Source organism: Acartia tonsa, chromosome 6, assembly GCF_053477335.1.
Source record: "Acartia tonsa isolate MP-2025a chromosome 6, ASM5347733v1, whole genome shotgun sequence".
NCBI classification, from domain to species: Eukaryota; Metazoa; Arthropoda; class Copepoda; order Calanoida; family Acartiidae; genus Acartia; species Acartia tonsa.
In genome coordinates, this window is record NC_137265.1 from 51,055,765 (window position 1) to 51,082,347 (window position 26,583).

Sequence of the window (26,583 nt, forward strand, 5' to 3'; positions counted from 1 at the left end):
ACAATTCAGAAAGCGTAACCACTCTATAATCATAACTAGAATGTCCGTACGTCCATTTTAAACGTGTTGATTTTTAACTCTGTTAACAATAAATTTGGTATTATCCTCTTTTTTTAATTTTGAAAATTTTTATATAATAAAATTATTGATCTGATTTTTTGAATACTGATTCCCCTAGGACAAGTATGATTCTATTCTAATCATTCCTTCCTGAAAAAAAGTAAAACTTTTATAAAACATCTTCAAAATACTTTTTTTGGTAGTATCGTAGTAACACTATAATCAGTGATGTGTCATATGTATTGAAAACTTTGCCCTATTCTAAAGTCATTATATTTTATACGAGGGGTGGAGCCCTAAAAGAGTTTATATCCCCTCCCCCTATTAATCAGAAAGAGATGGAGGGGGTTTGATATCCAATGTTAATTAATTTACTACAAACCCAAATTTTCCTGGTACCAAAAGTAAACTTTAAAATTTGTGAAAGATTGATTTATTCAATAATTGAATCCTCCCAATTATCTAGTATTTAATTCATTTGCTTTTCTTAAAATGCTTAATTATTGGATAAACTTAGAAATCCTACATAAATTTCACAAGAGTAAAATATGATCATTATTTAGGCAAAATATAAAGTTAAAATAAATGCTATTGTGATTATCATGCTTTAATTGCTATCTAAAATGTATTTTGCCTCAATCCTTTTAGTGTCAAAAATAACAATTTCCATCAAATACTGTATTATTGAATATTGATAACAATTATGACATGCTTAAATTCAATGCATGTAGAAAATAATTCATTTTGTCTAAATAATGAACACTAATAATTAGAACAGAAAGTTGCAAGACAAATTAGTTCTTCTAATTTGATTTATAAAAAATCTAGGAAATTTAACAAAGATTACTATCATCTTAATCCTTAATTTTATGTTTTCTTCACGTTTTAACTAAAATCTTCACAATTATACTTTAATCAAACTTGAACATCTTTAATATATTATTATTATTTAACTATTATATTTAAATAAACTATATAGAGAGAGAGAACTCGTGTTCTAATATTTTTGTGCTGATATCAACTGTTAAGAGTTCAATGCCAGGGAGGGTGGGGATAATGGCATTTAATTTAATCTAAAACCCAACCTTATCTTATAATCATAAGATCTGAGGAGCTTAATTCTTCATTAAAGAATTGAGGGAGACTTTATTTTATTATTCATTGTCTTATCCCTGTAAACCCCTGGTTGACTTTACTTGCTTTATAAACTAGTTTCTCAAATATGCTTCATGCAATAGACATAAATTATTTTCTTTTACATAGCCAATAGGGATCTAAAGGCATAAGACAATGACTGATAAATTAGTGTACATCCCCAATGATTACACAAAATATACCTTCTGTAGATTAGACCAATCAGAAATCAATAAAAGTACCCAAAGGTGTAAAGCCAACGAATAAGAAAACGTTATTATAAAACTTTGGGGACTTGTGAACTAGGGTGGGTCGATTTTGGACATTTTTTTTCTGATGCCAAAGCGGGGATCTGCACTCAATTTATATAGATATAATACACCTCTGGATGATTTAAAATTTATCCTAAGTCTTAAAACCGCTGACGACCAGACATTCAATTGTATAGCTATTTGAGTCAAAAATTTATTGAATCAGAACTATGGCTTCATGGTGCTCCCTGAAAATGCCTTGAGGAGCTGAGTCAGGAACTTTTGTCCGTTTCAAAATATCTCGTTCCTAGCCTGAGAAAATCTAAAAAACCTCTACAAATTGGACAATTCTCAATAAACCTTAAAATTTTTTGTTTTTTTAGTGATTTCTAAGTAATGAATTATATTTTTAAGTGGTCGTGTTCTAAAACTCAATTTTTTAAAATTCTTTTTCGGTCAGAAATGTTTTTAAGGTTAATTTTATCTGTTGCATATCCCCGCTTTGTCTAATTCCGATATGAACCCACTCTATTGTGAACAGCCCAATGTCCAAGCCAAGCTGTGTTTACAAATATTAATGTAATCAAAGATCTCATTAATTGCTGGTGCGACTTAGTTCTCTTTAACAATTAAGTTTTCATAAGTCCCCAAATATTTTTTTAAATCTTAGGGGTAGGGTAATTTAACCCTACCAAAATTTCATGAAAGAAAATCATTTTGTCTTCAACTGTAAACATTTTCTTTGTTGATAACATTTACTATCGATAATAAGTCTTAATAATCTCTAAATATGCTAAAGCTATTTATTTGCAGTATTGTAAAATAACTTTAAGTAAATCAAGCAAAATTTAAGATATACATACTTATAAATATACATTATTTCAGGGATCTAAAGGGATAAGACAATGCCCTATAAATTGATGTACATCTACAATTATGTTACAGAAAATTACCCCCAATGTAGATTACATTAAGAAATTGAAACTTTTAAATACTATACTTAATGAACCAACTTCAAATTCAATAAAGTCTCCAAAGTTGTTAAGCCAACGAAAAAGAAAGCATTATTATAAAACTTTGGGACTAGTGTAACAAACAGTCCAATGTCACCTCCCACCCTGACAATATATACATAACAAAAAATAGAAACTTTACAAGATAACATTTAAGAAAGCAACATTTTTTGCTAATTAAAATCGACAAACCGTAAATTATTAATTCAGCTTTAATTTAGGTATCAGCTTATGATGTATAACCCCTTTTGAACCTAATAATTACCACTATGTCACAGGGAAGGAGGGACATTACGCTGTTTATTACACTAGTCCCCAAAGTTTTATAATTCCTTTGCTTAACAACTCTGGGGACTTTTATAGAATTTTGATTGGTTGGTTCATCAAGTTGAGTGTCTACACGTTTCAAACACTAATTGTAATTAACAGAAGGGGTAACTTTGTGCATCATCATTAGGGTTATGCATCAATTTATCGACCATTGTCTTATTCCTTTTAGATCTCCGGACAGACGCATCAAAATAAGAAATAGCTGCATTTTTCTTAATTGAACAATATTACATAACATGAATATAATTAACTAACATTTTAATTTATAACATAAAAACATTATATAACACTATAGCTTAAACTGAATATAATGTCCTAATAGTTTATATTATACTAAGCCTTATGCTTTAAAAACATTGTTACCGATTTCACAGCAAAACTACTTTATATGTGTAGCTTTAAGGAAAAACTTAATTTTAATAAAACACCAAAGATCTAAAGAGTTAAGACAATGGACGATAAATATAAGTGCATCCCAAATGATAATCAACTAAATTACGCCTTTTGTAGATAAAAATTAATGGTTGAAATGTTTGAGCACTACTTGTTTGCAAACAACCAATCAAAGTTTAATAATAGTACCCAACATTTTTAAACCAACGAATAAGCTCATAAAACCAGTGTAATTTTATTTTAAAACGCTATAATACGCTGAATGTTACAATCCTTGTTTGTTAGCTAAGTTATTCAGGGAGGGAGGGGACATTGGAGTAGAAATTATACTGGTACCCAAAGTTTTACTATCAATAAGTTTGTGTACCTTGAATTTTGATTGTTGCGTTTAATTAATCTACAAAAGGAATATTTTGTTTATCATCATTGGGGATGTACATCAATTTATCATCCATTGTCTTATCCACCAATCTCCCTGGTGTGACTGCATGACACTGCATACAATTTATAATTTTGCGTCCCATTCTATTCTAAATAAATACACTTGTTCATTTCATACAGGGATAAGACAATGGAGTATACATTAATTAACACCGTTAAAGTCGCTCTACTTCTTGAAAAACTGCTACAAACAACAGAGCTGGATCTTTAAATTATTTTAGTGATAAGCCAGATCGGGGTGAGCCAACTTGTCACCAATGAGAGCACAGCATTTTATGAAATGCCGCGCTGTGATTGGCTGAAATTCGGCTCACCCCGATCTGGCTCACCACTAAAATGATTTAAAGATCCAGCTCTGGATTTCAAACTCATGATTGGGGAAGAATGATTTTTTTCCATTTTCCCATCCTTGATTTAAATAAGTGTTCAAACATTTCCACAAATTTTTGCTATATAGAAATATTATTGCAATTTGTATGGCCACTATTGGCGATGGTAGGGTAAAAAAAAAGGGCCTCCCCCCAATCCCACATGTGATAATCGATATATTATTACTTGGATGTTGCACCATAATAAAGTGATGCTCGCAGCTGGTTAAAATAAAAAAAAATTAATCTCCTTTACTCCATACCCTCCGCTCCTACTGGATGAACGAACTGACCAATAAATGAGTATTGTTAGCAACTTAATCTTACAACTATTTTCCTCTGCCATGATATCCACGTATATTCTATATCCATTGTGGACACACAATACTAGAATTAATATTAAATTATTGGATTTTTTTAATAATTTAAAGTAACGAAACTACTCTATAATTCATTTCATATTTTAGATAAACTAAAGATTTTTTATGTCTTTTTTGGCTTCATTGTTTTTTAGTAGCGAAGCTACTCTATTATTCACTTTGTCCGTCCGTCAGTCCGTCAGTCAGTCAGTCCGTCAGTCCGTCAGTCCGTAACGCTATGGGGGAAATGGGATTTACTCAGCTCCTATAAAAGATAGAATTCTGAAATTTTTTGACAACATTCCCATCATTAAGGAGCACAATTAACTATAAAACATCACTGGCGGTCGGACGACTTTTTAGCAGGTTTTAGGCTATTTTTAGATTTTCCACATTTTCCCCCATATCTTTGGTGTTTATGGTCCGATTTTCAAAATTCTTTCAGTTAAAGATATCAAAATTAAATTTTCTGTCGTTTGGAGAAAACAACAATAACGGTCAGACTGCCTTTTTGCAGGTTTTTAGCTATATTTACATTTTCCACTATATCTTTGGTGTTTATGAACCGATTTTCAAAATTTTTTCAGTTATAGATATCAAAATCAAATTTCCCGTCGTTTGAAGAAAACAACTATGAAGGTCAGACTGCCTTTTTGCAGGTTTTTGGCTATTTTATATTTTTTTTACATTTTCCCCCATATCTTTGGTGTTTTTAGTCCAATTTTCAAATTTTTTTCAGTTAAAGATGTTAAAATTAAATTTCCCGTCGTTTGAAGAAAACAACAATAATGGTCAGACTGCCTTTTTGCAGGGTTTTGGCTATTTTCAAATTTTTTACATTTTTCCCCATATCTTTGGTGTTTATGATCCGATTTTAAAATATCTGTTTTAGATATCAAAATTAAATTTCCCGTTGTTTGAAGAAAACAACTATGACAGTCATTCCCATCCACGAAATTTTGTGCTTCGCTACTTATGGATGTTGTCATCCTTGTTATTTAATAAATCATCTGTAGATTCAATTACAAGTTTAAAAGTTTGAACACTAAAGAAAACCAAATCCATCAAAACTCAATAAAAAGAAAGTACCTAACCTCATTATGCCAACAAGATTATATGGTTAACAAGTCCTTTTCAAGAAAGTACGCCTTTAACAGCAAATAGAAATTTCACCTTCAAGCTTAGATAAACCAGTTCAAGAACAAAATAAATTATTAATAAGAATATTATGTAAATCATAAAATATTAGAGTTTTATAACTTTGTATGAAATTTCTTTTTAACATATTACGTTTAAATTATTATCTGTTATTAAATAGAAAAATATTATGAAACTAATAACCTTATTAAAAACATTATTTTGAAAAGCTAGATGTTTAATTTAATTTTTAAATTTTATTCATCTAACGGGAAAAATATTAATTATATACTATAAAACTTTATTTATATTGGCGCAAATCAGACTATTATCCTATCCTAACATATTAGTATCAGAATGTCTGCCTGTCTGTGTGTATGTCTATTCTTATAATAAAGTTACAGGATGTGTGTTTGTCTTGCTGTTGGTTTGTACCAAATGATTTCGCTAACCACTAAACCGATCAGGTTCTCCATAACAAGGTAGCTTCTCATATGTCCTGGAAATGTTTATAACTATTTTGGGGGAGGGTATCACCATCCTCCAAAGATAAATCGCCCCTAGAAAAAAATCCCCCCCCCCCAAAAAAAAAGGGGCGTAGCTGCAAGTAACTTAATAATAAAGTTTTAAGCCAACGAATGAGATTACGTGCTTATGAAAACCTCTTAAATATTATGCGCTTTAATCAGCGAACAGAAATTTACGTCTTGATGGTAAACCTTCATTGGCGAAGTTCCAGCAAAATTGAATAACATAATCTTGTATGAAGAAACGTATAAAGATCATAAAACATTCGACATTTATAAAACTCATTTTATGAAGTAGAGTTAAACTTATCTTTTGTTAAAAACACGAAAAACTAGGCAATTTATTACTTTTGCTGTAAAGGTTATTTTTTAAGGTTAGAAGTTGAATTTAATTTTCAAACTTGATTCATCTAGCGTCAAAAATATTAGTTATATACTATAAAATTTTATTTATAATGGCGCTAATCAGGTTATTTTTTATCCTTTAATGAAAAAAAGTAACAGGATTTCTCCCTGTGTGTATTTCTATGGAGTAAGATCTCGCTAACCGCCGCGCTGAACCGACATGGTTCTCCTTTATAGTGAATCTTCTAATAGTTCAATGTATTATGTATTTCTTCATTAATATAATTAATTTAGCTTACATGAGATTGATAACAGGGATCTATAGGGATACGACAATGACCGATAAATTGATGTACATCCCAAATGATGATACACAAAATTACCCATTCTGTAGATTACAATTTCTTCGTGTAAGATAACAGGGATCTAAAGGGATAAGACAAAGACCGTTATATTGATGTACATCCCTAATGAATATACACAAAATTACCCATTACATTTAGTGGTTTACACGTTTGGACGCTCAATTAAATGAACCAACCAATCAAAAATAAATAAAGTTTTAAAAACAACTAATAAGAAATAATTATCATAAGACTTTGGGGACTAGTGTAATAAACAGCCGAATGTCCCCTCCCTCTCTGTTTTGATAATGCAATGAAAGGAGAAATACTTGTTTTATTATATTGAAAAGGTGTGTCTTAATTTCCGCAAGAATATCACATTGTAAAAGTTTTCACAATATTATTAAACAGCGCACATTGTTTAACATCCTTTCAAATTTTTAAAAGCGAAGCTTTTCTATAATTAGGGTCGGTCCGTCCGTACGTCCGTCCGTCCGTAACGGATAGCTTTTTTCGTTGATTTAGGCATGTTAGGATTGTCCTATCGATTTCAAATTTTGCATGGTGATTCCTTTAATAGTTAGGTACGATTTAGAAAGCGTAGCCACTCTATAATCATTACCAAAATGTCCGTACGTCCGTTTTAAACATGTTGATTTTTTTACTTTTTTAACAACAAATTTTTATGTGATCAAATCATCCGATTGATCTGATTTTTGGTATATTGATTCCTGGGAGAACAAAGTATAATGTTATAAGCGAAGCAACTCTATAATCAAGTCCTTAAAATGTAGGTATGTCCATAAACATAATCCTGTATAAAGCATTTTTTAAAACAAATTTACTTAGAATTTTGCTTCGACTCTTATATATTTATATTCTGATTATTTAGTTCTGACAATATATAAGTGTTAATGTCCGTTTGTCCTACCGTTTCAGTGCTTCGCTTTTATGGATGTTGTCATCCTTGTTTTGCTATCTTTTTGGAAGGGATTTTTATGTAAATTGTACATCCCCAAAGAAAATAAACAAAATTACGCCTAGTATGAACACAATTTTTGGTTGAAACGTTTGGACACTCAAATAAAAGTTGTTAAGTCAACGTATAAGAAAAAGTTCTTTAGGCATCAAATAACATAATGTGATTATCAAACTTTTGAGTCTAATGTCTCCCTCCCATCCTGCATTCAATATACCCTCCAATTTCTTTTCTGCGATTATGATCCACTAGCGTATGTAATAATTATGCTGCAGTGAAGATACACCTTGGTAAAGTGAGCTTATCGTGTAGAGAGAAATTTTATTGCAATTTAAACAAGGATTACAAAAGTAGTGAAGTTATGAGTATGTATAACTACTTTTTAGCAATTGAATCTTCACAAAAAAAGTCTTTATGATATTGCAACAGAGGAAATGAATCCAATTTCCACAATGGACGGACAGACAGAATGAGAATAGAGTAGCTTTGCTACTAAAAAAAAGCTGACATAATAGTAACATTTGGCTACAATTGTTAAATCAAATAAAATTACTTTTTTTACACGGCAAAAGTTGTAAACTTTCTTTTAAGGGTCCAGCAGCCGCTAAAATACATATTTCGTAGGGATTTAAGGGAATAATACAATGGCCGATAAATTGATGAACTTTCCCAATGACAATCAACTAAATAAACCAAACTATCAAAATTCAACAAAAGTATTCAAAGTTGTTAAGCCAACAAATAAGAAAACTTTTAATATAAAACTTTGGGGACTAGTGTAATAAACAGCCCAATGTCTCCTCCCTCCCTGCATTTTTTTGTAATATCTGACCACCAAAAGGTGCTATTTGAAAGCAATAGTTCCTATTTTATGAAATAATTTATTGTCAGAAGCTTAAGATCTCAATATCCGATGTGGTTCTCTATTTTAGGTTAGCTTCATTTAAAAATCATAGTTTGAATACGATAACGTAATATGAATACAATAAATTACAGTTCTTTAGTTCTTTAGCTCATCGTATTACAGATACTAGTAATAAATTTATTATATTATTCGAAAAAATTGTCTATAATACGAAACGATACAATTTTTTTTTAGTATGCGCAGTACCGGTTGTAATCTAACGGATATTAATCGGGTTCGAAGCCATACGAGAAATAAATATTATACCTCCGGCCACTTCTATAAAATCTTCTCCCGAGGCCTTGTAAACTTCTATATATCTGTTTCCTATATGGTGCTTGTGCCGTCTAAAATTAAATATCAATTAAAACTCTATTTTCTCGGCTGTCATAGAAGATAGACGTCTGAATTTTTAATAAAGATTCCCTATATCAATGAGCATCAAGTGTATGTTTTACTTTGTACGTCAGTCTGTCGGTCAGGCATAAAAAGTCATTACAAAATATTTTAGTATTTTTTTCGTGATAGGTTTTGTGATTTCTTTGAATTATTGCATATTAATCAACTGAATATCTTCTCTTTATTTCATTTTGTCTGTTTGTCCTTCGATAAATTTTATAAACCTCTATATATATGTTTCCTATGTGGTGTTTGTGGCGTCTATATTAAATATTAAACTATTAATAACTCGAACATTTTTTGAAAAAGTATTTGGAAGATTTTTTTACTAAAAAACAAATATTTATTAGCTGAAAAATAAGAAAATATGAAACTTTCTTTGAATTCATAAAAGGGGTAGTTTCACGAAATAAATTTAAACTTAATTTAGTGAACCGCATATTTTTTCCTGGTTAATTGGTTAAACTACATTTACATATATGGCATATATATCAATACTTGAAAATCGTCTTTTTAAATTGCATATATCACAAAAAGACGATTTTCAAGTCTTAATATTTTAAAAACTACGTGGTAGAAAATTGAAATTCTTTTAAATATATGCCATATAAATATAGTTTAACCCATTAACTAGCAAAAACTTTGCGGTTCACTAAATTAAGTTCAAATGCATTTCGTGAAACTACCCATTTATGATTTAGTAAAAAACAACAACATAGAAAATGATATTTTTATTTGTAGCGAGGAACCTTCAATTTCTATACGTCCGTTCTAACGCTAGGGGGGGATGTAAGTTTCACGGCTGCTATTTAAGATTTAGAATTATTTTGGAGAATATATCCTTTACCAAAAAGCATCTAGCAGGCAGCTTATTTAGTAAGTTGATCTTTCAGTAATGCTAAAAAACACTTATTTATTCATTTTTGAAAGGTTTCGTGCTTTTCAAATGCGAAATAATCGCATATTTCCTCTCTTTCCTTTTTTCAAACCTTGAAAATCTGCTCTGTAACTCACTTTTTCCGTTTGTCAATCCATGATATTTGAATGTGCTTCCCTTCTTATGGCTGTTATCATCCTTGTCAAATACATATTTTCCACTTAAAATAGCCTAAAACCTTACTTTAACGCCATATCTCTGTGAGCCACAGAATCAAAGAGAACCAGCGCCTCTCCATTCCGCCGTCCCTGAGAACTTAAGCACAAGGCAACACCTGAAAATAAAGCATGTAATTGTAGAATAGTTGCGCTTCAAAATACAGGGATCTTAAGGGATAAGACAAATGACAATAAATTGATCCCAAATTATGATAAATAAAATTTCCTATTTTGTAAAAAATATTGGTAAGAAAGTTTGGACACTGTTAGTTTGTGCCCAAAGTTTTCAAGCTAAAGAATGAGAGATTGAGTTGATAAAACTTTGGTTACCAGCATGATTTACAGTCCAATGTCCCCTCCCTCCCTCAAAGAAAAGAAAAAATCATAAATGAAGTTACAAAATGTTATTAAAATTGACTGTTTTTATTAAACAATAGCTAAAAAAATCCTATATTTTGTTATTTAACTACATTACCCCTCCCTCTTCTAATTGTTCAAAAAGGCGTCTAAATGTTTTTATTAGGTTAGGTTCGGCTTATCATTGTTCAAAATCGCCCCGTAGGGTTAAGGAACAGAGAGGATGTGGACATTGGGCTGTTTATTACACTAGTCCCCAAAGTTTTATTATAAAGTTGTCTTATTCGTTGACTCAACAACTTTGGGGGCTTTTATAAAATTTTGATGGATCATTAGGTTGAGTGTCAGAACGTTTCAATTACTAATTGTAATCTACAGAACGGGTGATTTTGTGTATCATCATTGGGGATTTACATATATTTAACAGCCATGGTCTTATCCCTTTAGATCCCTGGTTAAGTCATCAGAAAATAATTTTGTTTTTAAGAGAAGGGGGAGGGGGGGTTATCCATGGTAGCAAAAAAAGGATTCTATAAAAAAAATAAAAGAAAGAACTGCATTGAAAAAGGAGTGAAAATATGTGGATATCGAATTACATTTTTATATGGACCATTAATTTTTACCATTATTACCTATTATTCTGACTCTTTCATTTGTTTTGCACTTTGTTAAGTGAAATTATATATATTAGGATAATTATGTTCATAAGTAACGCAGCAATTCTGGGAGTAAGGAGATATTTGAGTGTAAATTACACTGGTATTCAAAGTTTCATAGCTATGATATCTTATTCGTTGGCTCAAAAACGATTGATTGGTTAGTTAAAACTGGTTCTAAAATTCAACCAGTAATTTAATCTACAAATGGGTTAAGTTTGTTTACCATCATTAGGAGTGTACATCAATTTAGTGATCCTTGTCTTATCCCTTAAGATCCCTGATGCATATCAATATTATTAAAAATCTTTGGGAAAATATAAAAATGTTATGCAAAAAGATTGGATTTTTTTTATTTGCCACTTATATATATGGACAGTCTGTCGTTACCTAGTTTAAGAGCAGTCACGATACTAAAAATGTTTTTTGCATACTAAGAACAAAATGTCAAAAATTTATGTCCAAAACAAAAATGAAGAATCTAAACTGACCAAGCTAAATTTGCTTGATTCATTTCACTAAGAGATGCGATTGACAATGAAGATTTTTTTCTTTGAAATATATTTCGTTATGAAGCAGCAGTAGTTACTAATTTATAAATGTTATGGTTGAGATAGATTTATAACTGTTAAAAGTGCTGAAGAATTTGTAACATATGTACCTAACATAAAACATGTTAATAAAAGTAAGAAGAATAATTCACCATAAATAAAGCCCCATAACCGGTTTTTGTGCTGATATTCCCCCTCCATGATGAATTAATTTAGTAAAATGGTGCCAATTTTAGCAAAAGCAGCTGTTTTAAGTAATTTTCCTTTATAAGGGACTATTTGTATAGTTTTATGCAAAAACAGCTGATATTCCCGCCAAATATGTTATAAACAGCAGATTTTCCTGTTAAAAATATAAAAAAAAAATAAATGATTTTCCCCTCAAAAATTAAAAACAGCTGATTTCCCTGCCAGAAGTTAAGAAACAGCTGATTTTCCCGCCAAAAGTTACAAAAAACAGCTGATTTTGCCAAAAAAATTAAATGGCGCCAAACTTGTTGTAAATTATAATATGGCTAGAACATACCTCCTGGTGCAATATTGAGACCCAGGAAGAAGTGAGCAATATCCGTGTCTGAGGCCTGCCAGGGGAGGCCCCGGGCCCGCACCACACAATTTCCATCCACCTAGGACAAGGCAACAATCCCGTCAGAACAATAGGTATTCAGCGCGTATTAAAGACAGCTTTCCGCGGATAGAAAAATTAAAAATTCAAGAGATTTCCAGTTTTAATGGAGAGGACTGAAGGCGAGGTCTAACAAAATAGGGATTATCTCAATGATTTTTATTTTTTCATTCGGGGAAATTGTCTATAATACGATACTATAAATGGTTTTTCAGTATGGCTCAGAACCGGTTCTTGTCCAGCTTATATTAACCGGATTCAAAGCCATAAGAAAAACCACATTTTTATATAATGAAGAAGGTGTGTTTAAATTTTAGCAGATTATAATTTTTTCATAAAAAGGTGTTTTCCTTATATATTTGTTCATTTATGTGCTAAAATAGAAACACACCTAAATTCACCTAGACATACATACATATAACCAACAAAATTAAAAATGACAAAATAAAATTAACTAAAAGCAAAGTAGGTTATAAAAATCACGAAACCTCGATGAAATTTTATAAATAATATTTTCTTCTCCCTTAGAGCATTGCGTCTCTAATACCAAATATCCTTAACTAGCGATTACACTCTGAGAGGCCTCTAGGGGCACTTAATGTCGTGAAGGAGGGTAAGTAGACCATCCCCTTTTCAAATTTAATTTTAAGAAGAAATAGTAAAAAAAATTAATAAGGGGTCTAGAGTCAATTTCTCTATGGAGGGTGGTAGTAACCTCCCCAAAAAAGATCATAAACCTCTCCAGGACCTTTGTAAAGTTACATTGTAAACAAGAACCATATCAGTCCAACAGTAAGCTAGATCCTTTTGTGCAGACAGACATCCTGTTACTTTTGTATAAGGATGTGAGTTAAACCAGTTCCCACAAATATAAACCATTCCATCACCTCACAATGTACGACCAGTACGACCATCCATACCCATTAAATAAGAAATACAGAAGTAGGACAAAACTAACTAAAAATAAACATCCCCCAAAATACCAAAAATGTAGGATTTTGAATAATAACTTTTTCCAAACTATACTATCTATATAAAAAGATCCTAATGTTAAAATAGCCACTTTTTAGAATCCAACCCAAAAAACAAAAAGAAAATCGTCCAAAAGGGCTGTTAATGATTTTACAGTATGGCTTCGAAACCGATTAATATCCGCTGGATCAGAACAAGTTCTCGGCCATACGGAAAAATCATATAAAGCATCGTATTACAGACAATTTTCTACGAATATTAAAATAAAAAACATAAAAATTAACACCAGTTATGTTAGGCCGAGACAAAATTGGTTTTAATTTCATGATTTTGCACTTTAATATTCGCGGAATACTATAATACGATGCGAAAAATAACTATTTTGGCCAAGTTTCTTTTTGATTACATGGATGGATGTCAAAAAAGCGCTTAAAAATGTTCCAAAACTAAAATCACCTTTTCCCCCTTGGATCTAATTCCTTGTAGTAGATGAGTTGAGATTGACTCGGGTTGGTGTAAATTTAGCCCATCTGCAGACAGGCGTTCCAAAATACTGGCCATGGCTTCTACGGTTCTAAAACAAAAATTATTGAAAATTTTCCAAATAAAGTAAATTAAAGTGAAACACCAACTATCACCTTATTTTATGGAAAACTGCATTATGGATTACGGTTTAAAAATACATATTTCAAAGGTAGTATCAATTTTGACAGGTAAAAAAGCTTACAAATTTACCTAATTGCAGAGTCTTGAGCGTTTGGCAGAGGTATTCCAAGCATGGTAGCCATATTTTCTACTGTTAGGGTGTCCTAAAAATAAATATTATTCTGCTAGGGTGTACCAAATATAAATAGATTGTTTGGTAGAGGTATTCCAAGCATGGTAGCCATATTTTCTACTGTTAGGGTGTCCTAAAAATAAATATTATTCTGTAATGGTGTATCAAATATAAGTATATTTTTCAGATTAAACGAAAAATACCAAAAAAATAAATGTGCAAATTGTATAGTAGCTTTGTTTCAATTGAATTACAAAATGTTTGGCTGAGATTCTCATAATTAGGTTAATGCAATGAGCAATTAAATTTCATTTTATTTCTGAACTTAACTTCGAGGAAAATAGCCTAAAACTATGAGTAAACTTTTGAAACGGTGCTTTAGTTCTCTTATACATAAATAAATATTTTCTAAAATTCCCCCAAAAATGTGGTTTTGTAATTGATATAAAAAATACTGGGTTATTATGAAAGGGAAAAAAATTGCCGTCAATTTAGGTTGCTAACATGGTAAGTTCATTGGTAAGTTCGTTCGTCCAGTAGGAGAAGAGGGGATGAGATAAAGGGGTGGCGGATGGGGAGTATCGTTGTTTTAGCCAGCTACCAGTTTCACTTTATTAGAGTACATGATATTCTGGTGCAACATCCAAGTAATAATAAATCCATTGGTTTTGTAATAACACTGGCAATTTCTGTGACAATGGTTTTCCTTACATTTCAAAATTATAATTGGGACGAAAAATTTGATCTTGTCTCTTAAAATTGAGGGTTAATTGGGTATAGAACAGGGAGGAAGGGACTGTAAATAGAACTAGTACCCAAAGTTTTATTATCACGTTAACTTTAAAAACTTTGGGTACTTCAATTGTAAATTGGGAGTTCCAAACTAGCAATGACAAAAATTTCAACTATAAATTGTTCTGCAGACGCAATTTGTTTATCAACATTGGGGAAGTACATCAATTTTTCATCCCTTGTCTTATCCCTTAAGGTCCTGGGTAGAAAGAAATCATTGCAACATCGAAGGAGGGAGCAGACATGGTCTGTTTATTACACTAGCACCCAAAGTTTTCTAATAATAATTTTAACGACTTTGGGGACTCTTAGTGAATTTTGTTGGTTCGTTAAGTTAAGTGTCCAAACGTTTCAACCACTAATTGTAATCTAAAGAAGGGTAAATTTTGCGTATTATCATTGGGATGTACATCATCTTATCGTTCATTGTCTTATCCCTTAGATCCCTGGGAAGAAAAGAAATCATTGCAATATCATAATAAGTAAAGAATGGGAGGGAGTGGTGTACTGATGAAAAAAGGTATCAATCTCCACCAGGGATCTTAAGGGATGAGACAATGGGCAATAAATTGATATATATCCCCAATGATGATAAACAAAATCAACCCTTACGGAGATCAAAGTTATTGGAAGAAAAGTTTGGAAACCAACCAATTAAAATTCAACAAAAGTACCCAAAGTTTAATATTTTTGGGTGATTACTGGTTTCTTTCTTTGGTAATTACAATAAGACTTTCTTGTAAAAGTGCTTCTAGAGACTTCATTAGCAATTTGAAATTGATACAGAGAAGGAAAGGAACATTGTACTGTAAATTATATTGGTACCCAAAGTTTTATAACCACGTTTACTCAAACATTGGCTCAAAAACTTAGGGTACTTTTATTGAATTTAAATATGTTGATTCCACATTTTTTATTCGATACTATAATCTTAATCTACAAAAGGGGTGCTTTTGATTATCATCATTAGGTGTGTTTAAAACCTTACCTGATGAACAGAACAGTTGACCACGGATACAAATTCTTTTCGTAGATCATGGAAGGAATGAAAACAGGATGGCAGTGTTATATTTTTCCTAAAAAAATATAAATCATGTGAATAAAAATTGATAGGTAATTAATAAACAAAGAAGCTTTCAGTGCGGCTGAGAACCGGTTATAAACCAGCGGATAATAAGAGGTTTCGAAGCTAAACTGAAAAAAGCCTTCTTCACTCTCCGAAAGTATACATTATAAAAATTAGTTTTGTTTTAATATATAAGTTAATTTCATAAGTATTTGTTACAAGTTCATTATTCAATGTTTGAACCTTTAACAAGGACTGGCCCTATACAATAGCGTCTCGTCCTACTCAATGACTACTTAAGTGTAAACACTAAGAAACTATGGCTACACGCCCACACACACACACACACACACACAAGACAAAATAAAGTTTTTACCTGAATGCCTCTGGAAATAAGGATTGTCTGAGTGTAAGCTGACCGTCAGTTACCAGAGAATAGCTGCCAGGTATAGAATCTCTCCAGGTACAGGACAGATCATGGATAACCTAGAAATATTAATATAATATGCTAGTTGTCTATATACAGAGAACAATAACTAGGTATAGAATCTCTCCAGGTAGAGGACAGATCATGGATAACCTAGAAATATTAATATAATATGCTAGTTGTCTGTATACAGAGAATAATAGCTAGATATAGAATCTCTCCAGGTACAGGACAGATCATGGATAACCTAGAAATATCACGATTATGCTAGTTGTCTATATACAGAGAATAATAACTAGGTATAGAGTCTCTCCAGGTACAGGACAGATCATGGATAACCTAGAAATATTAAGATAATATGCTAGTTGTCTGTATACAGAGAATAATAACTAGATATAGAATCTCTCCAGGTACAGGACAGATCATGTATAACCTAGAAATATTAAGATAATATGATAGTTGTCTGTATACACAGAATAATAGCTAGGTATAGAATCTCTCCAGGTACAGGACAGATCATGGATAACCTAGAAATAATAGGATAATTTGCTATTATCTCTGAAAATAATACCTATTAAGTGACAATTAGAATTAGAAAAAAATAACATGATTTCATAAATGAGTAATGTACTTATTACTTACTAGCGGCTACGCTCCTAGACGCCTCTAGGGGCACTTTTGGTGGAGGGATATGTATTGTCCCATTTTCAATTATAGTTTTATAAAGAATTTTTTTTTGGTAGGTCATTTTTTCTAGGGGCTATTTCTGTTGGGAGAATTGGTTTACCCTCCCCAGTTATAGTTATAAACCTTCCCTGAATCTACTAGAAAATACATTGTAAAAGAGAACCCTACCGGTCCAGCGGATATTTAAAATATTTCATACTTACTTGATTTAAAGTAGGAGCTGATTTGATTTCTTGTGGGGAAATCTTGAATTCTGTACGCATCTGAAAAAAAATAAAATTCTATTAAAAATCAACTTTCTTCAGTAATATGCAATATTGGGCTGTTTATTACACTAGTCCCCAAAGTCTTATTATAACGTTATCTTATTTATTGGCTTTACAACCTTTCATTTAATTTTGATTAGTTGGTTCATCAGGTTGAGTGTCGAAACGTTTCAACCACTAATTTAGATCTATAGAAGTGGTATTTTGTGTATCATCATTTGGGATGTACATTACTTTATCAGCCATTGTCTTATCCCTTAAATCCCTGGAAAATTATAGTCCTTGACACCCCGTAAGGTTAAACATACCTTTTTCTACCATTAAAAGAAATTAGGGCCCTTTTTATATAAATTACAATGGAATTTTTTCTTTTGTTTTGTTAGTTGTGAAGCTTCTCATACATTAACATTAGTAAGCCTGTCTGTAAGTGAAATAATGATATTGGATTAAAAATTATACTGATCCCCAAAATTTTATTACGAAGTCCTCTCATTTGATAGTTTTGGAACTTTCATTAAATCTTGATTAAGTTGCACAATCCAGCAATGTCCAAACTTTTCCACCGATAATTTTGATTTACAGGAGGAATAATTTTGTTTATTATAATTGAGTGTGTGTTTTACCAGAGAGAGAGGGGGGACAATGGGCTGTTTATTACACTAGTCCCCAAAGTTTTATAATAACGTTTTCTTATTCGTTGGCTTAACAACTTTGGGATGAATTTTGATAGGTTGATTCATTAAATAGAGTGTTCAAACGTTTCAACCGCTAATTTTATTTTACAGAAGAGGTAATTTTGTGTATCATCATTGGGGGAGTACATCAATTTATCGGCCATTGTCTTATCCATTTACATCCCCGTTGTATTACAATAATTATAAATAGTTTCACCCTACTTACAAATGTTCCATCCTTGTTTTTTTAAAATTTTTGATTTGCTACGGGTAGAATTCAGGCTAAAGAAATGAAAAAAAAAATCTGTAGATAAAAAGCATAGAAAAAATAACATTAGTAAAGCTGTTTTATCCTATTGTAAATGTTCAGATAAAAAGTGTATATATATGTATCTAAAGATCTCAAAAACACCCGACGGAGTATCTGCAAGGAACAATTGACACAGGTACCCAAAGTTTTATAAACACAATCTCTCATTGGCTTTAAAAACTTTGGGTACTTTTATTAAACATTATTATGATTTTAATGTATAGAAAGGGTAATTTTGTTTATCATCATTGGAGATGTGAATCTACTTATTGTCAATTATCTTATCCCTTAAGATCCATTTCCCATGCATTAAATATATTTCTGCTTATATAATTACGATATTTATTACTTTATCGTTAAAGTCACCAAGCGCAATTTATTCTATAATCAAAATCCAATAAAAAGTTTATGTTTTTGATAGATTACATAACTATTACGAATCATTTTCTTGTTATAAATATAAATTTATTAAATACATAGTTTAATTTTGATGAAATAAATACAAAATTTATGCTTAAGATTGTAAACTGTATATTTTTTTTCAAAAATACGTCATTCATAAAATTAGCATTCAAATGGTAACTACGTCTAGCTTTCAGCTAAATATGTAAATATCATTGTTTTGTCCTGTAAATAGTGATTTTTTTATCCAGGGAGGGAGGGGACATTGGGCAGTTTATTATTTTAGTCCCCAAAGTTTTATAATAAAGTTTTCTTATTCTTTGGATCAATTTTCAATTGGTTGGTTTATTAAGTTTCACGTTTCTTTCACTAACTGTAATCTGCTGAAGGGAATTTTTGTATCATTATTAGGGATGTATATCAATTTATCGCCCATTGTCTTATCCCTTTAGATACCTGAATTTGTCGGATAGACAGAAGGACTGAGTATGGATAAGATGTTATATTATAAAGGCAATCGTCACAAGAATCGCCAAAAAAAATTGCTAAAACGTTTCAGACAAACGGTCAGACAAAAGTTTTTTTGTCAGATTATTTTTTTTTGCAGCTTTGAAAGAAGGTTTAATTTGTTTATTTTGATGAATGAAACATGTAAAACGGGATTTTTTTCTTTTCTTATATAACTGAAACTTTTATTACCCTTAAAATTTCGTATTAGAGCCTCTATTTCGTATTAGACATTATATAACTTTTCAGTAATAAACCTCAGGGGTCTTAAGGGATAAGACAATGGACGATAAATTTATGTACATCCCCAGTGATGATAAACAAAATTTAGTCTTCTGTAGATTAAAATTATTGGTAAAAATGTTTGGAAACTAATGGTTTGAAAACATCCACTCAAAAGTACCAAAAGGTTTTTAACCAACGAATAAGATATCGTGGTTATTAAACTTTGGGTACCTGTGTATAAAAAACAGTCCCCAACCTACTTGAATAAATCTACTTTTATTTTTTTTTTGTCCATATGTAATTTTTTTCTCATAAATTGTTTCAAAAACATTTAATTTGGTAAAAAAATTCTATGCTTAAAAATCATTATTCGAAGATCTTTTCTTGGATAAACTTTTGTACATTGTTAGAAATCTGTAATGTTATTGCTAAATTGTTTGGAAAGAATTTCTGTTGATCTGATATTATCTTTCAATTTCTCAATTTAGAAACATTACAATAGTTTTAGAAATTTTGTGCAGAAATTTTATCAACAAAATATAACTATTAGAATATCGGCATTTCTGTAAAGTGTCATACAACTTTCATTTGCCATACAGTTTAGCAAAGGGATCTTAAGGGATAAGACAATGGACGATTAATTGATACACATCCCAATTGATGTTAAACAAATGTTCCTAATGTTTAGTTTGAAACCAACCAATAAAATTACAACAAAAGTACTTAGTTTTAGAGCAAGCCAACGAATATTATTTCATAAAACTTTGGGTACCAGAGTAATTTACAGTCCACTGTACCCTCCCTCCAGGGGCGTCCAAGCTTTTTTTTTTGGGGGGGGTAAAACATTTTAGGGGGTGGGGGTAATTCGTGTTTGGGGGGGGTAAAATGGCGCGCGAAGCGCGCCGAAATTTTTTTTTACCCCCCCCAAAATTTTTACCCCGGGGGTAAAATTTGATTAGGGGGGGGTAATTACCCCCCCTAAAGTCTGTTGGGGGGGGTAAATACTCCCCCCAAATCTGTTGGGGGGGGTAATTACCCCCCCCCAAACTAATTTACCCCGGGGGTAAAATTTTGGGGGGGGGGTAATTTAATTATGTAAAAAAAGCACCTACCTAATCAATTAAGTTAATAAGTACTATCTTATAACATAAAGTAGTAAGTAAGGTTTATTTGACTATAGCTTCAGATTTCATTACTTTTAATACTGAGTTCTCCTTTTTAGGAAAGCTTCACATAGATCCCATGATGGTTCCACACTATTATAGGTCAATCCTTTGAGTGGTTTTAGGCTATTTTTCTCCTCCCTTTTTACCCTTTAGAAAACACGAGTTCTTAGATGCTAAGGGCGCCACTACTATTCAAATATATAGTAGTATCTCATTCTTTAGAACATAAAAATACAATAATTAACTCACTAAACAATGAACCAATATGATTTTACTTTAAAGTGAAGCGTCTTATAGGTCCTGGTAAGTTTTATAACTAGTTTTGAGACACCCTGACATCCTCCCAAAAGAAATCGCCTATAGAAATTCTTTTTCATTATTTAATGAAATATTTAATTTAGTTAGGTATCTATTTTATGGAATCTTCAGTGCTTTACAATTACATCATAGATCCCCGGGATGGTTTTAGCCCTTATAAAGGCCCAAGCAAATAAAACATAATCAAACTATTAAATTTTTTGTTATCATGGTTAAGAACTGTTTTAACTGGTTGAACAGTAAAATTTTTTTTTTAAGAACATTCAATTTGGGGGGGGGTAAATACCCCCCCCAAAAATTTTTTTTTAAAGAACATTTATTTTTGGGGGGGGGGGGTAATTACCCCCCCCCAAAATGGTTTGGTGGGGGTAAATACCCCCCCCAAAATCGTTGGGGGTGCCTACGGCACCCCCAAGGTAGGGGTAATTTTTTTTGGGGGGGGGTATTGTTCACAAAATTTTGGGGGTGCCGTAGGCACCCCCAAAATCATTTGGGGGTGCCAAATGGCCCATTACCCCCCCCCCTTGGACGCCTATGCCTCCCTCCCTGATACGGTGATATGTAAGTCTGTCTTTCTGGCAGATATAAAAAATAATCTTATAGGGTAGCTTTTCTGAAAAGTCTAATGTCTAAAAATGGATTGATACAGCAACAGTTAATATAATTATTGTGCTGTGTGTTTACTATAATACTTTATATGGTATCAAACTGGTATTCCAATAAAACCACAAAAGTAGTTTTCATTAAGTAAAAAATGCATAATAGAAAAGATTTTGTATTGATACTATATCCTATTATATTAAGTAGTAAGCTTTTGTGTCTGTAGCGAAGGATCTCACTAACCGCTGAACCGACCGGGTTCTCCTTAACAGGGTAGCTTCTCATAGGCCCCGGGAAGGATTATAACTATTTTGTGGAAGGGTACCACCACCCTCCCAAGAGAAATCGCCCCTAGAAACAAATTACACCCCCCAAAAAAAAAATAATATTTTTTAAAAACAAATAGACGAAAATAAGAAATGGATGGGGGAGAGGTAATTTAAAATAAAGGGGGGGGAGGTAAGTTTTTTTCTTAATGCCTTAGCCCTGAAGGAGGTCTTGAACCCTGATATCGATCATTATAAAAGACAAGAACACGAAAAACTACCTCCCTCCTATATTAACGTCATATAAGGTTCAGTGTTAAACTAGGCACTTTGAGAGAAACCACCAAAAACAGGCTCTTTTGCATGATTGGTTGAACAGCACGAAAATGTCTAGTTTTGGTATCAAAGTATGGGATGGGCCAACTGAAATTATTTTGCCCAGCTGGGATTTCAAAAGTGAAGCTACTCAATAATTATCTTTATGATGAATCATTTATTTGTCTGTGCTATACAGGAAACATATTTTCTATACTATTTTTTTTCTTTCAAGTCTAATCTTTTTTCCAGTATGGCTTCGAAATCAAATAATATCCACTGGATTAGAACCAGTTATGAGCCATATTGAAATATAATGTATTGAATCGTATTTTAGACAATTTTTACGAATAATAAAATAAAAATCATAATATTAACAAAACTGCAACTAATCTTCTATTTTTTTATTTTACTTCTCGCGGAAAGCTGTCTATAATACGATGCGATAAATATCCACTATTAATTTAATTTTATATTCAAAATAGGTTATAGTGCTTTTAGTGACAAAAAAAAACAAAGTTATGCTATTACTAAATATGGGCGGAAATGATTGTACACCTGATGACTAATACCCACGGAGAGAGGGATAACACAATGGCCGATAAATTTGTGTACATCCCCAATGATGACACACAAAACTACCCCTTCTGTAGATGTAATTACCGGTTGAAACGGTGAACTTAATAAACCAGCCAGTTAAAATTCAGTAAAAGTCCCCAAAGTTGTTAAGCCAACGGTAAAGAAAACGTTATTATAAAACTTTGGGGACCAGTGTAAACATTTGGGGTAAACTAATCTACAACCCTTTCTACCCAGTCAAGTTAGTAGTTACCACCAACCAAAGGCTGCAAATTGATACAAGGGAGAAGAAAAATTTATTGGCCAGTACCCTATCCCCGTGTCCCTGTTAATACCCATACCAAAATTAATAATAAAAGTTGCAGAAGATTCCAACTGTAAAAGTCAATTGAGAAAATTGCTCTCTATTTTTGGTTCCAAAATCAATATAAAAATAAATATCAGGGAGAAGGGAGGAGCAAATGATTCATTTTGATAAAAAGTTGGTCCTTTCCCCCAAAGTGTCAGCAAAGAACACCCTCCTTGACACTCTTTAAATAAATCCTTATAATAAAGTAAAAGGATGTTTGTCTGGCTATGTGTCTGTTTGTCTGTACCAAAGGGTCTCGCTAACCGCTGAACCGATCGGGTTCTCATTAACAGAATAGCTTCTCATAGGTACCGGGAAGGTTTATATCTATTTTGGGGGAGAGTACCACCACCCTCCCAAGAAAAATCACAAAATCTAAAAAAATTTAAATATTAGTAGAGACTTGAACGCAACATAGATAGGTAACGTATTATTAAAAAAAAAACATTTAAAGTGCAACTAGAGGCCTCTAGGGGCGTATCCGCTAGTAGAAATAAAATAAGGGAGAGGGTCATTTATTTAACCAAAGGAAAAACACAAATACACAATTTTTTACTTTTTTTCACATTGATTCCCTTCACTCAAGTGCCCCTAGAGGCTAGTAGGGGCGTAGCCGCAAGTATTCTTATAATGACAGTCCCTTCTCCCTGTTTGAAAATGCAACTGTAATGATCCCACCCTCCCATCTTTTCTTGATTAATTCATAGGCAATTTTAAGATAACCGCAGCTGTGACTTTTACATTAGATAAAATCAGAGTAAAATATTATAAAATCTATAATACAAAGTAGCTTGATGTCTGTCCGTCTGTCTGTCCGTCTGTCTGTCCGTCTGAAGCTTAATATCTCAGTAACCGCTGAACCGATTGGGCTCTACTTTTCAGGGATTATACCTACTGGTCCTGTGATGGTTTTAAGCTATTTTCTTGGGGGGTGGGACACCCTAAACTCCCCCAAAAAATGAAAAATCCCCCCCCCAAAAAAACCAATTTTTTTTCTTTTTAAAACTAAAATTAAAATAGTGGGGTCGACTACCCCCCCCCCAAAAAAAAAAATTGCCCCCCCCAAAAATTTTTTTTTAAAACTTTTCTTTTAAATCCAAAATACGAAAAATTGGTTTGATTAAACCTCTTGGGGCAAAGCCCCTAGAGGCTAGGGGCGAAGCCGCTAGTTGATATATAATGCACCCGAGGAACCCATGTTTTGCTTCAACTTAAAAGCCAGAAAAAATTAAATACCAATAAAAGTAACAAAATGTCTGTTTGTCTGTACTTAAGGATCTCTGAACCGTTATGGTTCTCCTTTACAGGATAGCTTCTCATAGGTCCCGGGAAGGATTATATTTATTTTAGGGGAGGGTAACATTATGGAAGAGAAAATAAAAAAATTTAAATGCAAAATATGTAGAAATTTCTATTTGATTTACATGATTAGGACAAGAGCCATAAATTCATGAGACATCCATAAAAAAATAGCTTGAAACAAGCGAATGACCAATAGCTGCATTCTCTAACGAGTAGAGTCAAATCGGTTCAGCGGTTAGGTACCGACCGAGATCTCAAGCATCAGACGGACTTTTTTATTAGTGTATTCTTATTTTATTTGGTGTATATTAACTTTGGCAGACATGAAAAAAACTGATTTTTTAAGGTGATCGAAAATGATAACGATATTAAAATATCAAAAATGAACTTCCTTATTAAAAGCTAAATATCCAAATCATTATTGCAATACACTTAAATAGAACAATTGTCATCTAATAATATCCGTAATATATTATCATTGTTAAAATTATTTTATTTTTCTAGTTATGTATATCTACTCTATACTAAAGATTAAATATGGCTTGTGCTTTTTAGGAAAGCATTAAAATAGTCCTGTATTAGTTTAAGACACTCTTAGATCAGATTTCATTAGTTTAGAACATAGGGGGAGGTAATCTTTTAGCACCTCACTAAGTTTGAATCTATTGTCAAAAAAATCATGGCTTTGCAAATAATTAAACCTGTTTATAGGCTTGAACATTCTCTCTTTTATTTCTAATAAAATTTTTAGCGTCTTAAGTATGACAATAAATAGAGGAGTCGTTACACTATACGCTAATGCCCCGGGTAGTTAAGATAATAATTGATATAGAATATATGTTGATATTATGACAGGGGAAAAAGTGTCGTCATTTTAGGTTGCTAACATGGACATCATTTATTAGTCAATTCGTTCATCAATGTACATCCCAAATGATGATACACAAAATTACCCCCTCTGTAACAGAAAATAAGTGGTTGAAATGTCGAAACATTGAACTTAATAAACCAACCAATTAAATCTCACTAAAGTCCCCAAAGTTATTATGCCGACGAATAAAGATACGTTATTATAAGACTTGGGGACTAGTGTAATAAACAGCCAATTGTCCCCTCTCTGGGATGAATGGGAGGATAGTTATTTTAGCCAGCTACAAGTTTCACTTTATTAGATTGTATGATAATCTGTTGTAATATCCAAGTGATAATAAATCCATTGTAATGATATGACATATTGTTTTGTGTAATTACTTCATACGTTTACAACCATTCAAGATATTTTAGAAACATCATGGTCATTTGTTATCATATATATGTACTAGCGGCTACGCCCCCTAGAGGCCTCTAGGGGCACTTGAGGAGGAGAAATTTTTTTTTTGGGGGGGTAGGCCCCTCCTCATTTTTAATTTTGGTTTAAAAAAATTCAAAAAAAAAAAATTTCGGGGGGGGGTGATTTTTTATTTTCTGGGGGGGGGTTGGGGGTGTCCCACCCCCCAAGAAAATAGTTATAAACCTTCCCGGGACCCTGAGAAGCTACCCTGTTAAGGAGGTCCCGATCGGTTCAGTGGTTAGCGAGATCCTTCGGTACAGACACACAAACACACACACAGACATCCTAACCTGTTACTTTAGTATAAGGATTGTACAGGGATCCTCAGGGATGAGACAATGGACGATAAATTGATAACGACATCACCAATGATGATAAACAAAATTATACCTTCTGTAATTAAAAATTATTGGTTGAAAAGCAAATTCCATATTATTAAGTTTTGGAGTAGAAGAATGAGATAACGTTGTTTTTCTCGTATTCATTCATATCCGGTGGATAGAAACCGGTTCTCATCCATACGAAAAAACTATGTCTAGCATCGTATTATATCCAGTTTTCTACAAATATAGAAATGTACAATCATAAGATTAAAACCAGTTTTTTTAGCCCGTGCCTTCGGCATCTCAAGGCTAAAAAAACTAGTTTTAACCTTATAATTGTATATTCTATATCCGCGGAAAGCCGTTTATAATACGATGAAAGAAATAACTATTAAAACTTTGGGTTCCAGTGTAATTTATATTCCAATGTCCCTCTACCTCCCTGTATAGTGTATATACGACGTCAGGCTTTATTAAAAATACTATAACAAGGATGACAACATTATTCAGTGACAAAGCTCATATATATAGAATACTAAATTAAATTCGTGATCTCCCTCAAAAAAAAACTGTGGAGCACTGAAATCCCCCATCCTTATTTTTGAAATAAGGACTAAGGGGGATATTATTTCAACTCTGCGAGTGGCCTTTCTTAACCCTA

The 26,583-nt window shown here is 32.2% G+C and overlaps 1 protein-coding gene across 6 annotated transcripts in view; it reads right to left on the bottom strand.

Annotated features, from left to right (window-relative positions):
- The window catches only part of fus (epithelial splicing regulatory protein fusilli), a 103,035-nt gene that overhangs the window by 23,653 nt on the left and 52,799 nt on the right, over nucleotides 1–26,583 (bottom strand). For all 6 annotated transcript variants that reach the window (XR_013880836.1, XM_080165239.1, XM_080165241.1 and 3 more), the window contains exons 4-11: nucleotides 17,194–17,253; nucleotides 16,253–16,362; nucleotides 15,799–15,886; nucleotides 13,976–14,049; nucleotides 13,697–13,814; nucleotides 12,170–12,269; nucleotides 10,105–10,195; nucleotides 8,853–8,932 (exon numbers count right to left, since the gene is read on the bottom strand). Coding sequence is in view for 5 of the 6 variants with exons in the window: in XM_080165239.1 (XP_080021365.1) it covers nucleotides 8,853–8,932; nucleotides 10,105–10,195; nucleotides 12,170–12,269; nucleotides 13,697–13,814; nucleotides 13,976–14,049; nucleotides 15,799–15,886; nucleotides 16,253–16,362; nucleotides 17,194–17,253 (721 nt within the window). In the remaining variant the exon portion in view is untranslated. The remainder of the gene's footprint in view (nucleotides 1–8,852; nucleotides 8,933–10,104; nucleotides 10,196–12,169; nucleotides 12,270–13,696; nucleotides 13,815–13,975; nucleotides 14,050–15,798; nucleotides 15,887–16,252; nucleotides 16,363–17,193; nucleotides 17,254–26,583) is intronic.